General features: G+C 34.4%; 2 protein-coding genes, 1 non-coding gene and 1 pseudogene across 4 annotated transcripts; 1 reads left to right on the top strand and 3 right to left on the bottom strand.

Moving 5' to 3' along the window:
• Nucleotides 1-635: 635 nt before the first annotated feature.
• On the bottom strand, nucleotides 636-2,015 carry LOC105171341 (ARM repeat superfamily protein). The gene has a single exon (XM_011092453.3). The coding sequence runs from the start codon at nucleotides 1,793-1,795 to the stop codon at nucleotides 809-811; it is 987 nt and encodes a 328-aa protein (XP_011090755.2). The 5' UTR covers nucleotides 1,796-2,015; the 3' UTR covers nucleotides 636-808.
• A 253-nt stretch (nucleotides 2,016-2,268) lies between these two features.
• LOC105171421 (Major facilitator superfamily protein) lies at nucleotides 2,269-5,023 on the bottom strand. 2 transcript variants are annotated; one of them, XM_011092655.3, is made up of 5 exons: nucleotides 4,783-5,023; nucleotides 4,228-4,445; nucleotides 3,609-3,825; nucleotides 3,278-3,521; nucleotides 2,269-3,206 (listed from the first exon to the last, which is right to left on the bottom strand). In XM_011092655.3, the coding sequence occupies exons 1-5, from the start codon at nucleotides 4,868-4,870 to the stop codon at nucleotides 2,342-2,344; spliced, it is 1,632 nt and encodes a 543-aa protein (XP_011090957.2). In that variant the 5' UTR covers nucleotides 4,871-5,023; the 3' UTR covers nucleotides 2,269-2,341. The 2 variants fall into 2 exon arrangements, with proteins under 2 accessions (XP_011090957.2, XP_011090875.2); XM_011092573.3 differs by having other exon boundaries at nucleotides 3,278-3,825.
• Nucleotides 5,024-7,674: 2,651 nt separating this feature from the next.
• On the top strand, nucleotides 7,675-8,149 carry LOC148789308 (uncharacterized; annotated as a pseudogene).
• On the bottom strand, nucleotides 8,035-8,139 carry LOC148789309 (small nucleolar RNA R71). Its single transcript, XR_016062622.1, has one exon. It is a non-coding gene; the product is annotated as a small nucleolar RNA R71 (small nucleolar RNA).
• Nucleotides 8,150-13,365: the final 5,216 nt, after the last annotated feature.

Below are 13,365 nucleotides of genomic sequence, written 5' to 3' on the forward strand. Positions count from 1 at the left end.
AGAGCCCATTTTTACTCAAAAAATGGTGGTTACTTATCTTGTAATATCAAATTCTTTTTCTCATCTATAATATCAGTACTAATATTAAAAATAAAGATTTTTTTTCACTCACGAATAGCAGTTTGTGACAAAGATACTAAATTTTTTGTATCAATAATATTTTTAAATTAATTTTTTATTTAAATATGATATGTTGATTTTTATATATTTTATTATTATGTATAATATATTTCAAAACGTAAAAAAATATTTATTATATGAACATATGGACGTGACATAACATCTAGAACTTCAAAAATTATTTTATATACGATATGAATTCAAGACAAAACACTATCTTACATATGTATAAAAATTATACCATCAATATTATTTAAAAAGAACTTTTATATAAATAATATATATATACGAAAAAAAGTGAAACATGATGTGTATATATAAAATGTAATGAAAAATACGAGAATAAAAAATTTAAATTAATAAATGTGGTGTAGGGGTAGCCCCACCTCACGTGAATATGTTTCACAATTATATATTATATGTATAAAACATTTATCGAAATGTGTATTAAAAATTATAATATTACTATTTACCAACATAATTACTATTATTTTTTATTAGGGAAAAATTGTAAATGTTCAAAATTTAATATTATAGAAAAATAATAATTCACATTCATTTATTATCGTTCCTACACAAACGATGATATCTGATATGTCTCCCTCTTGGGCGTCTTTCAGATGCGCAGGCGCCATACAGTAATTATTTCATCTTACAACTTTGACTGAAAATACACAATCCTGACCGCTTATCTCTCCTCTTCGCTCGTTTCCACCCGTCCGTTTTCTTGAAGAATCTTCAGAAGCTGGGCCCCTTTTCTCCTCCCTCTTGCACTACAATCACCTTGCAATGCCAACATCACCGAACGCGCCACCTCCTCCGCCGGTGCCACCCCCACCCCTTCCTCCAAACCACCGTAGATCACCGCCAACACGCTTATCGCGTGCTCTTTCCCCCTCCCCTCCATCCTCCCCATTACTTGCACCATCATCGGCACCGCCAGGGCGTGTGCCCTCACCTCCGCCGCACCTTCCGCCGTCGTGCACAACAGTTCCAACGCTGCTAACAACCTCTCCGCCACAGCGCTCTCCGCGTCCGTCAGCGCCTCCACCACCGCCGTCACCGCGCCCGCCTCCACCGCCACTCGCCGATTCCCCTCCACCAAACAAAGTGCTAACAAAACCTTACTCGCAGGCTTACGCGCCATCCCCTCCCGCAAGCACGCCACCACCCCAACCACCACCGCGGCCGGGCACGGGCAGCCGTCAACAGCGGAACGTGGGTTCGGGACGAGGGAACGCTCCAGCAAGTGGACGGCCCCGAGACGACCAGCGTCCGACCCGGAACTGAATTGGAGCTCCGCCACATGGAACAGCTCCTCCAAGCTGGCATTGGTGAGGAGTGGTGGAACAACCTCCAATTTCAGGTCGGGTTCGGATACCGCTTCAGCTTTCGGCTGCGAGTATGAGTGGTGGGATATGGGTGAGTTGGAGAGCGGGAATCTCCACTGAGTGAAACTCTGGGAGGTGTTTGAAGAAGAAGAGGAGGATGACTCAGGCTGGGCTGGCGGTGGGAGCTGGGCTGGGGGCGGAGGAGGAGGCGGCGCCGCCTGAGGGAGGGGCGGTGGAGTGGAGGTTGTGGGACTGAGGACAGTTTGCGTGCATTTGCGAAAGAAGCCACATGAAAAAAGTTGAGTACGGGGAGTGGTTTTGAGCTTGGGTTGGTCGGTTTTCATGGCGTCGGATAGTGCAAAAACTAGGATCAAGAACACAAGCTCCTCCCGGCGGAGTTGATGTAATTTGTGTCCCAATCCCACTGGCACTGGAAGGGGTGAAGATTAAAAATCAGGTGGGCGTTATCCCTTTTCTGCATTACTTTGCATGTACAGTACTGAAATTTGCAGAATTCAGGAGAGGTGGGGACTTGTTTCACTGACAAGAAAATGATCGTGTTAGCTGGGCTAGGAAGCCCAATCAAGAACTGTCATTTCGGGCCTTATCTTTTTTCAGATTAATTCGGGCCATATTGTTGGGTCCGATATGAAAAATCACAGACTTCGAGGTCATAAGTGAAACCAATATATGAAATATTATTATATCTTAATAGTAATTATCATTCTATTTCAATAATTAGATATATATATTAATAACTAATATATAATTGTATTAATTATCAATAGTTAGTAGTTATTGATTTGCAGAAAGAAAAAAAAAAAAAAAGAGGAGTTAAATAAGTACAAGATTACAACACCCATTGCTACAAGCCGGTAGGACGTAACATCTCAAGGCTCATCCTCTTCTTGTGCTATCTTGCCCTCTTCTTTAAGAGGCCCGTACATGCTACTACAGACAAGAAAATACATCATGTTAGCCATACTCAGTGCAGCAAGAACCAAGTAATAGTAGTCATAGTGACCCTTGTTGATATTGCTCGAAATCCAGCTCTCCTGCCCCCCTGCCTTTGAGAGGCTGTCAACAGCATTCATTATTAAACTCGCTGCTAAATTCGCCAACGACATCCCAATCCCGTTCAGTGTCGATGCTATACTCGACATGCTTCTTGGGAACTCCGAGAAGTAGAACTCATTTTGTGCGATGGCGTTTGAGGCCTCAGCAAAGCCGGTTAGGCAGTTCTGTGGCACCAGCCACATTGCCGACATTTGGGTCATAGCTAGTGGGTGATCCAAGTATCCTTCATCTATTGCAAGCGATCGACGAATAGCTTCTATACCAGCTGATGCCAACATGGCCAAGAATGAGAAAACTATTCCAATTCCCATTCTTCTTTTGGTACTTATATGAACGGGTCTTCTCATGACTCTGGATGCCAAGGGGAGAAACACACGGTCATAGACAGCAACCCATAGTATAACGGATATAACCGTAAACGTGCTGAATGATGCTGCTGGTATCGTGAAACTTGACGTAATACGTCTGTCCATCGACACAGCTTGGAGTAATGGGAATGAGTTCTGGCTGATGTTTATGGACATGATCATCCCTGTGGACCATATAGGGAGTACCCTGAGCAGGGCTTTCAGCTCCTCTACTTGCTCGACACTGCACAGACTCCATGGGTTTACAGCTCTGCCGTCGGCTGTCAAGTCTTTGTCGGGATCTCTAACTATGCATGCCTTGTTTAGAAACCTAAAGATCATAAGTGAAACTACTCGTTACTCAGAGGCTTGAGATAAATCTTGAAAGGATAACTCTCATACCTGAGATTTTCACTAGGGAAAACAAGTGCTGAGCCAGCCTTGCGATGGCAAACATTGATTACACCGTCTGTTAAATCTAGACGTCGATTTCTGTAAGAAGCTGCGACCACTTGAATGAAACCAGTGACTAAGCTTGTCTTACTTTTCAACTTGACATAGAAACGGGAAGCTAAGAAGAAGATACTAACACCAATCAACATTAACACAGCAGGCACTGCAAAACCAACTCCCCATCCCATGTTGTCTTGAATGTAAACGACACAAGTTAAAGCGATGAGGACAGAGAACATATATGAAGCATAATACCAGCCAAAGTAGCTCTGTTTCAGACCTGAGCTTTTCTTGAAATCACCTTTCTCCAATTGATCAGCACCAAAGGCTAAGGAAGAAGACCTAATGCCACCGGCCCCAACAGAAATCAGCCCAAATGCGGTACATAGATACATGAACTGGAAAGTCGTCGGGGAGCTGCAACTGTTATTGAATTGCTTGCATGGAGGAGGTCTCGCTTGTGGGATTACTGTTGTTGACCATAGAAGAATCATCCCCTTCAATCGGCAAAATATAATCAATCTTAGGATTAAAGCACAAAAGACGAGCATAACACAGAAGGGTTCAAAGGAGAATAGATCAACTATTCATGAAAAAGACATTATTAACACCGTAATTAATACCAGGGTTCGTCTTTAACAATCAAGCCTTTTTCTACTCTTCGAGAAAAAGACTATAGACTTCGAGCCAAATCTTTAAGACAAATCATAGCAATCGAACCCATAACTCCGCTCCGGGGAGAACATGACTATGGATTCGATCCTACGACTTTCAAGACATATCACAATAATCAAACTCAGAATTACTCGAGATAAGTATGTATTCATCATAGAAATAATGTAATAAAGCAACATAACCTATGATCATTGTCCAAACAAAAGAATGAAGATAAAAATTACCATGAGAGAGATAACAGAACCAATCCCAATAGTATAAAACCTGCCCAAGAAAGAATCGGCAACAAGAGCTCCAAGAAGTGGCATGAAATTGGTGGCTGCTGACCAGAAAAACAGTAGATTGGATGCAGTGGTCATTCCCATATGATATTCTTTCATCAAATACAGAGTCATATTTGGCATCAGCCCGAAAGTGGCCATCTTCTCCAGTGCCTCAATTCCTATTCAAATACGACAAACGTAAGCAAAGCCAAACACGCCAACCACTGCAAGAAAAGAACTAGAGCAAAAAAAAAAAAAAAAAAAAGAAAAACTAACGATTTTATTCGGTGCTTAAGTGTGTGAAAATTCATCAAACTATGAGCATGCATAGCTAGAAAACAGAGTCCCATGATCAAGAATGAAACTTTGTACGAGAATTATCATGGGATTTTGATCTGTTATGACATCATGAACACGAAAAGAAAACAGAGTCCCATGATCAAGAACGACACAAAAAATTAAAAAAGAAGATGGGATTTTGATCTAATATTATGAATGCAAGAAGGGGAGAATCACCAATTATGAAGGGCAAAGTTCTGAATCCGCCCTTTTGATCGGTTCTCTCCAAGAGATGCTCTTCCAGCATTGTGTTCTTCTCCTCCATTTCTAACCTCTCCCAAACATGAACTTTTTTCAGCTCTCTTCACACTCTTAAACACATACACACACAGCACACACAGTGGTGAGTGCAGTGTTGGAGTAGTAATTAAGAAATGGGATTTGTAGAGAAAAGTGTTACGTCGGCAACATCAATGACGTGACATTGTTTGATGTTGCCAAGCAATATTATTTAGATTTAAAAATTACCTAATTGAAATATTATTATTTACTTCAATGAAAGGTTTTCGATAACGACTGAGAGTGGAAGTCCATTTGGCATTAAAAGTTAGTAGGTGTCGAGGATTAGGTTTTCATTTGCGCAACTTCCAATCTTGCAGCAGCCCACCTTCAATTCACCATTAACTTCCATGTAACATATATATATATATATATATATATATATATGAATTACAACTATACAAAATTTAACATAATTATAGATTTACGTCAGGAGAGATAGTTATAATTTATTTATATATATACTTTCTTGTTTTTCTTTTTCTTTTTTTTGTTTTTTTGTAAAATAATCCATTAAGGTTGTGTTTGGTTGAAATTCTTTCAATAAATTCTAATCCATATCAGGTTTGGTCAAATTCAAATCATTGTAAGATAAATATAATGCACTTGTTATATAATTAGTGTACAATTCAAGAAAAATAAATTATATAACAAATTTATTGTATAATTAATTTGATTTGACTAGACCTGATTTATTATTAATTTTTTTTAATAAAAAGTATAATTTAAAGTTAGAGTCTAGAAAACGAAGGAGGCATCAACTTTATCGTACTTGACTGAAGAAAAAAAGGTTGGACTAAGGAATTCATACTATATTTCTTCTTCATTGTGACATTATACAATCCCTTCATCAAGGACTTGAATTCAAATTCCAGAAATTGAGGTGGTGACTAATAAGGATATATATCGGTTGCCCACTTCTAGAAACCGACAAAGTTCAAGACAGGGTACCTTTGTTGTACTTTATTTATAAAAAAAAAAAAAAAAAAAAAAAAACCATATCTTTCCAACGATAAGGATGTGTTTATCCCATTTTGATATTACCGTCACAATTTATTAATATGTATTATCTTTAAAAATTAAAAAAAATAGCATTAATTAAATTTATGATTTGAGAACAGAGTCCATAAATGTTACGGGCTTGAGTGAGGGTGATATAAAGGGTGGGCTGTGGGTGAACGTGCAGTCTTAAATTGGTGGGCTGAATGCTTCAAGTAGCTATTTGTATCGTTTGATTACATCTAATTTATTCATTTTTATATATAAGAGCCAAGAAATTACAAGACATAAGTAAAATACATAAAGGTGAATGATTGAATAGTTATATGTTTGAGGACAAGTATGATTTAAGGGTGGGGGAGACTTATTAGTGGAAATTACGTGATACATTTTGCCGTTAATATTTCTATATTCTTATAATATGATGTTTGTTCTTGGATTTATTTGTTACATTTTAGGTGCTTTCATGGAAAAAGAACGAGTTGCAAGAAAACATCTCAAATGCAAGACAAATCTAGAAATGCATCAAAAAAGTGTATAAAAAATAACCCGTGACTCATGCGTTATCAGAAATCTGCGAAATAGAGAATCGAATTTAGTTATCAGACAGAAATTAAAGAGTCCCCAACATAATTGCTTAGTCAAATTATCATATTTAGCAGCTTATTTCATTGTAATTATGTTGAGAAGTTTAGTAACAATAGGATTAGGAGAGAAATAATGAAAATTAGACTAAACTTAGGACTCTCGGGAATTACTATAAATAGGAGGAAGAGAAGAAGATTAAGGAGTTTTTTTAGCTGGAGTTAATTCTGAAATTCACATCAAAATATGAAGAGAAGACAAGAAAATAGAAGCTGATCCGACACCAGAGAAGATAGACCGTTTGATCCCGATTTCCAACTTCATGAGTCTTTCTATCTTCTTTCTTTTGTGCTATCAAATTAATCTACATCTTTGCTTTAATATATCAATGTGTTACTGTGTTTGTTTTTATAATTCAAGAGCTTGGTCATTTCTTAGATTGAATTAATTATGTTGATGAACTGGAAGGGAATTCAACATAGTTGAAAGGGTAATTTATGGCGTGAATTGAATTATATGTGGCCATACATAGACGTGATTCACCTGGTTTCACAAGTTGTTCATAGATCTTAATGCGTTATTGTCACGAGTTTTAGATTGGAGGAATATACTATTTTCTTGATAATAATAGATTTGATATAACTCGAGAGAGTATATTGAATTAACCTAGGAGGAACCTTAGAGTATGAAAGCGTTACCTGTTAGATTAATTTGTGATTTCTGCATTCATTGGATCGATTAAGTGGACTAGTTGCCTTAGCATCTTTCTCATATTTGAATCTTCTCCAACACGTTCGTCTGATCTATTTTAGTTAGTAATTATTTTTAGTAATAGTAGTATTTAATCTATCACTTGATTCACAGTCATCCAGATAATCATAGATTAGTTATAATTTTGATAATTATTGCATTTAAATCCTCATGGCAATGATATTTATTATACTACTTGATAGCTAGTGCATTTGCTAGTGACCTATATATATTTTAGCAATCAAGTTTTTGGCGCCGTTATCGCGGATTTAATTTGACATAATATCATAACTCTCTATCTTGGTTAGTTTGGACATTTTTTTTTTAATTTTATTTTTACCTTCATCTATTATCTTTCTTTGGTTGACAACTTTATGACACAAAATAGTCGAAACTCTGATACCGAAGAACTTGCAAACATTGAGCCAACCATGGACCACGTGGGAACCGTGGAAGATGATGGAGTATTCGTTTCCGACAGTTGATGGGACAATCTCCAGCATTGCCAAGCCTACCGTCCAGACAAACAATTTTGAGATCAAACCCCATCATTCAAATCATCCGGTAAAGTGTGCAATTCTCTGGTTTGCCTAATGAGGACCCTAATAAACATCTTCCTAATTTTCTTGAGATATGTGATGCTTTTAAGTTTAATGGTGTTAGCGATGATGTTGTTAGACTTATAATTTTCCCATTCTCATTAAGTGATACCACCAAAAATTGACTTCAATCCTTACCTGCTAGTAGTATCACTGCATGAGCTATATTAACTAAGAAGTTCCTTGCTAAATATTTTCCTCACACTAAAACTGCTAAGATGTTAAATGACATTACTTTCTTTGCGCATTTAGATAGAGAATCATTGTATGATGCATGGGAACGATTCAAGAATATGCTTAGAAGATGCCTTCATCATGAATTACCCGTGTGACGATAAGTACAAACTTTTTACAATGGTGTCACTTTAGCTGATCGAGCTACCATTGATGCAGTTGTAGGTGACATTATCATGAAAAAACTGTCATCAGAAGCGTTCAACATCATTGATGAGATAACAGTCAATCTATATTCGTATGGAGGAGAGAACCGACAAAAGAGTAGCTGACATTCACAGTGTCGATGTAATAACCACATTGTTTGCTCAAATGGTTACACTAATACAAAAAATGGATAACCTTGGGGCTGCTATACGGAATGGTGCACCCATGGGACCTTGTGGTGCATGTGGTCAAATGGGACACTTAAGTCAAAACTGCAAGGTATTGAGTTAATTTTTCCATTTATGAAGATGCTGACTTTATTTCTCATGGTGGCAGGTCTAATTTCAATCCATACTCCAACACATACAATCTGGGATGGTGTAGCCACCCAATTTTTCGTGGAGTAATAATTAACGACAAAGACCATTGAGGTATCATCAACCACAACAGCAAGCCCAACAAGAAAAGAAGAGCAATCTAGAATACATGCTTTCTAATTTCATCACAGCAGCAAACACCTGATTCCAAAATCAAGATGCATCAATTTGGAATTTGGAGGTTCAAATAGGACAATTGGTAAGCATAACTCTGGAAGAAAAGATGGACAATTCCCAAGTGATACCGAGAAAAACCCAAGGGAACAAGTCAATGCAATCACCTTCAAAAGTAGAAAAATCATTGGAGATGAGCTAACAAATGAACAAGTGGAGAAAACACAAACTCAAAAAAAAAAGAGGAACCTTAAGAGGAAATAAGAGGGAGTCCTCCTAAACTTAATTCAGATGATATTCCCCCACATATCTCATATCTTTCAAGAATTTTAAAAGCTAACTTGGATAAATAATTTGAAATTTTTTTAGAAATATTCAAAAAGATTCATATAAATATTCCTCTAATTGATGCTCTTTTGCAGATGCCAAGCTATGCAAAAAATTTTAAGGAGATGATCTCCATCAAGAGAAAGTGGGAAGGAGGTGAAGCGATGAAGCTTAATGAAGAATCCTCGGCGATTCTCCAAAACAAGCTACCACCAAAGCTTAAGGATCCACGGAGTTTTTCTATCCCTTGCACCGTAGGAATACCAATTTTTTTGATAAAGCTTTATGTGATCTAGGTGCTAATGTTAATTTGATGGCATATTGTATTTTTGAGAAACTTGGAATGCATGAGCTTACTCCCACTATAATCACTTTTGCAACTAGTAGATAGATGCATTAAGTATACTTGGGAATAGTGGAGGATGTGTTGGTCAAAGTGGAAAAATTCGTCATCCGTGTTGATTTCATTGTGCTAGATATGAATTAATTTTAGGAAGACCTTTTCTTGCTACAAGTAGAACATTGGTTAATTTGCAAAAAGGTTAACTCATTCTTAGAGTTAATGATAAACATATAGACTTTAATGTGTTTAAACCTATAAAATATCTGCACAAGAATGAACATGACATATTTGCAATTGATAACATTAATACTCTTTGAACTGACAGTGCAGATTTAGCCAAGTGTATTGATAACATAAAATCAACGGTCCAAATTTAAAGTAATCTAAATATATTTTTTATTTTTACATACAAATAATTATATATATAATATATATACATTATATGTATAATATATATTAATTATATATATGTATACAACAGTCGATCCCCTCTATTGGCGGCGACACGTCGTCGCTCATAATTGTCGTCGCGCCTGCAGAAGGGGGTGGTTGTCGTCCACTTCGCTGGGCCATCGCTGTCGTCCAAATCCAGGTCAATGGTGGTCTGTGGTGGCGGCGAAGCGTGGTTGGTGGTAGTTATTTTTTTTTTTCAAAAATGAGTAAAAATAATAATTTTTCAAAATCTTAAAAAATAATAAAAATTATTAAAATACTTATTATGATAATTTAATATAAATAATATAATTTTTAAAAATTAATATAATATTTTTATGTTTAATTAATATATTTATTTAAATATATTTAAATTATATAATAATTTAATTTAGTTAATAATAATTAATATTTATATATATCAATATTTAAATTTAAAATGTGAGTTTGAGTATATTTATTTTTGTATGGTGATTTTTAATTTAAAATTTTAACTTTTAAATTTTTTTAATATATTTTTAGGTATTTTGATATTTAATTAATATATTTTATAAATAATATAATTTATTAAAATATATTTTAATTAAATAATATTTTAAAATAATCAATAATATATTATTTATTAAAATATATTTACATGTCAAAAAGGGGGTTAAAATGGACATTTGCATACATAAAGTAATCCTATAAAAGGCCAAAAATGATACCCACTCTCATTTTAGGCGTGTAAAAATGCACTCTCTGTTAATTTGTAACGAAGAGGGGGTATCTTGTTGCCTTTTTTAAATGACACAGGAGGTGTTTTGCCTGTAAATATAACATAGGCCACTATTAAGTACTTGAGACCAAAAGTGCTATTTTTTTAAAGTTATGGGATCAAAAGTAAGAATCATGTAACATATGAGACCAAAAGTGTAAAGACTCTAACTGTCACGTGCTAAGCACGTGACATTTTTCATTAAAATATATAATGAAAATGTATCATAAGGACAAAAAATACTACTTTTTACAAGCTACAGGACCAAAAGTGAGAATTTCGTAACCAATTGGACCAAAGGTTAAAAGATTCTAAATTAGAGGACGAAGAGTGTCATTTCCCCCTTTTAATCACAATCAAATAAAATCAATGCGAAACCTCAAATTTTACAATTAATCAATATTTGTCATAGTTTTAATTATAATAATATTTTAGCATCACTTGTAGAAATAATGATTAATGACCATCGCCGAATCATGATTAATTTATATTCATTAAGATTTTTTTTTACCACACTAATTAATTATAATAAAAAATGATACTTCTTCAACTGGTTGGATCACCCCTTGTCAGATGGTGATGTATCTTTTTTGAATATTGAAGGGGATAGATGGGTGGGATGGAGGTTGAAAGTAGATGCCTGTCTGTCATAATTTTTCTGCCACCATCTCATTTATTATGCTATTCATGCACAAAGCAGCAACCTTTGAGCATTGCACTTCCCAATATTTTTTTATTTAAATTATTATTATTATTATTTCTTCTACTTTATTTTTTTTTATAAAAAAAAAGTTGCACATTTGGTTGGTAGGTGTGGTACTTTGAGGCAAAGCTAATTAGGCTTTAGGGATAATAATACTCCTCTCTTTTAATATTTGATGTATTTATGCATACATTTTCTTTGGTTTAAAAGATTATATTTAGTACTCTAAAGGTTTATTTTCATCTAATAAATAAGGTTTTTTATTAGTCAAAATTTATCGTATTTGCTGATATTAACAAAATTATTGATTAAAAAATATATATTTCCACCCAATTGATTTATAGCAGATCAAAATTAATTTGTTATACTCAAATATCCTTATACATTTTTACACGTTAGTGCATGTGAAGAGGTATATCTTCACCAATATAAAGGTAGTTTAATCCGAAAAAAATTATTTGATCTGCACTAAGTCAATAATAAGTCAATCGAGAGTAAACATAAATTCATTCAATTTCTTTTTGTTAATATCAACAAAAATTCAGTGAATTTTGACTAACAAAGAGCCTTATTCGTTTGAAGAAAACAAACCTCAAAAGTACTATATGTAATTTTTATAAATTACATTTAAGTATACCAAATTTCAAGAAAAAGAAGTGTAACAATCCCCAGTCTTATGTTGTCATTTTTTTTAATGTTGAATAGATAATTATTAGGTTTTAAAATATGTGCATATATGTACCACTTGTATGAGTGGGTGGGATGCATATGCAACTAGTGCCCAGAACTCCTACAACTTTTAATAATTTAATCATTTTTTAAATCTAGTTGAAAGTATTAAAATTTATTTTGCATTAATGAGTTACAAAGCCATGAAAACAATTCTGCCCAAGCCCTCTTCTCCAAAGTAATAAATTCTTCATAGTACTAAACTATTTATTTATTTTTTTTAAAAAAAATCATGTTAATTATTAAAATCTTCATAATAATAATAATTAGCTATATATTTAAAAATAAAGTCAATGAACAAAAAAAGAACCCTTGAAGTCAAAGGAACCATAGTTTTCAATTGTGACAGCTAATGTAAGTAGTTTATGTCTTCTTTTCTAACTTCAAACATCATCGATAGAAACAGTATTTGATTGCGTGGTCGGCAATTACAAATTATAATCACTTTTGGTGAAAAATATGAGTTTGATTGAGATGATTTTGTATTGTTATTACGTGATTGTATCTGACATAAAAATATAAAGGTTAATGTCCGTTTTTATATTTTATTATTATGATTTTTTTATCAACTTACTATTTTATCTTCAGAAAATTTACATTTTATTATATATAATTATTTTTTGATTGAAAAATACAACCTACGTGTGAGAGATCAACAACACTAGCTATAATGAAACATAAGGTGCTTCCCTCCTCTAAGACCTAACCCTAATCTAGTGATATGTACGTATGAGGCTGACAGAGACCGCTCATTTCTGTCGAAATTATGTATTTCAAAGAGAGGCTTTCTCTAATTTCATTAATTTTTTTACAAAAACATGGGCTGTGCCCCTCAAGATTTAACGGAGCTCGTGCCATGCACGTGATGTTTTTGTTAGAACTCTAATGGAATTAAGACTTATATTAAGACTAAAATTGTAAATCTTTTGGAGTTATTGGGGTGCAATATCGTGGGGGAAATTCTAACTCTGATCGAGTTTGACCGTCAATCAGAATTAATTATGTGACAAGTGCAATATAGTTGCAGTATTATTGGTGTATAATTAAAAAATGTGACCAACTTTCCATTGTTAAAAAATACAAAATTAAATTTACAAAAAAAACTAATTTGTGGAATTTAAAATACATCAATCTTTTGTTGTTTGTGTGTGTATATATATATATATGTGTGTGTGTATAATCCTTTTAAAATGAAAAGGACAACTAAGAATGAGTCACCAATGGAACATAGTGATTGCAGAGTGGGGAAATTTTACTTGATGAACAGCAAAAGATAGAAGGGTTTGCATGAATTGGTGGTGGATAAATAAAGAGAGTATATGTATTTCATGATTAATTACTGGTCAACTCCCACCACATGCATTCCACCTATTCCCATTATTGTT

Source organism: Sesamum indicum, linkage group LG1 (assembly GCF_026168435.1).
Source record: "Sesamum indicum cultivar Baizhima isolate 11 linkage group LG1, ASM2616843v1, whole genome shotgun sequence".
In the NCBI taxonomy this organism is placed as follows: Eukaryota; Viridiplantae; Streptophyta; class Magnoliopsida; order Lamiales; family Pedaliaceae; genus Sesamum; species Sesamum indicum.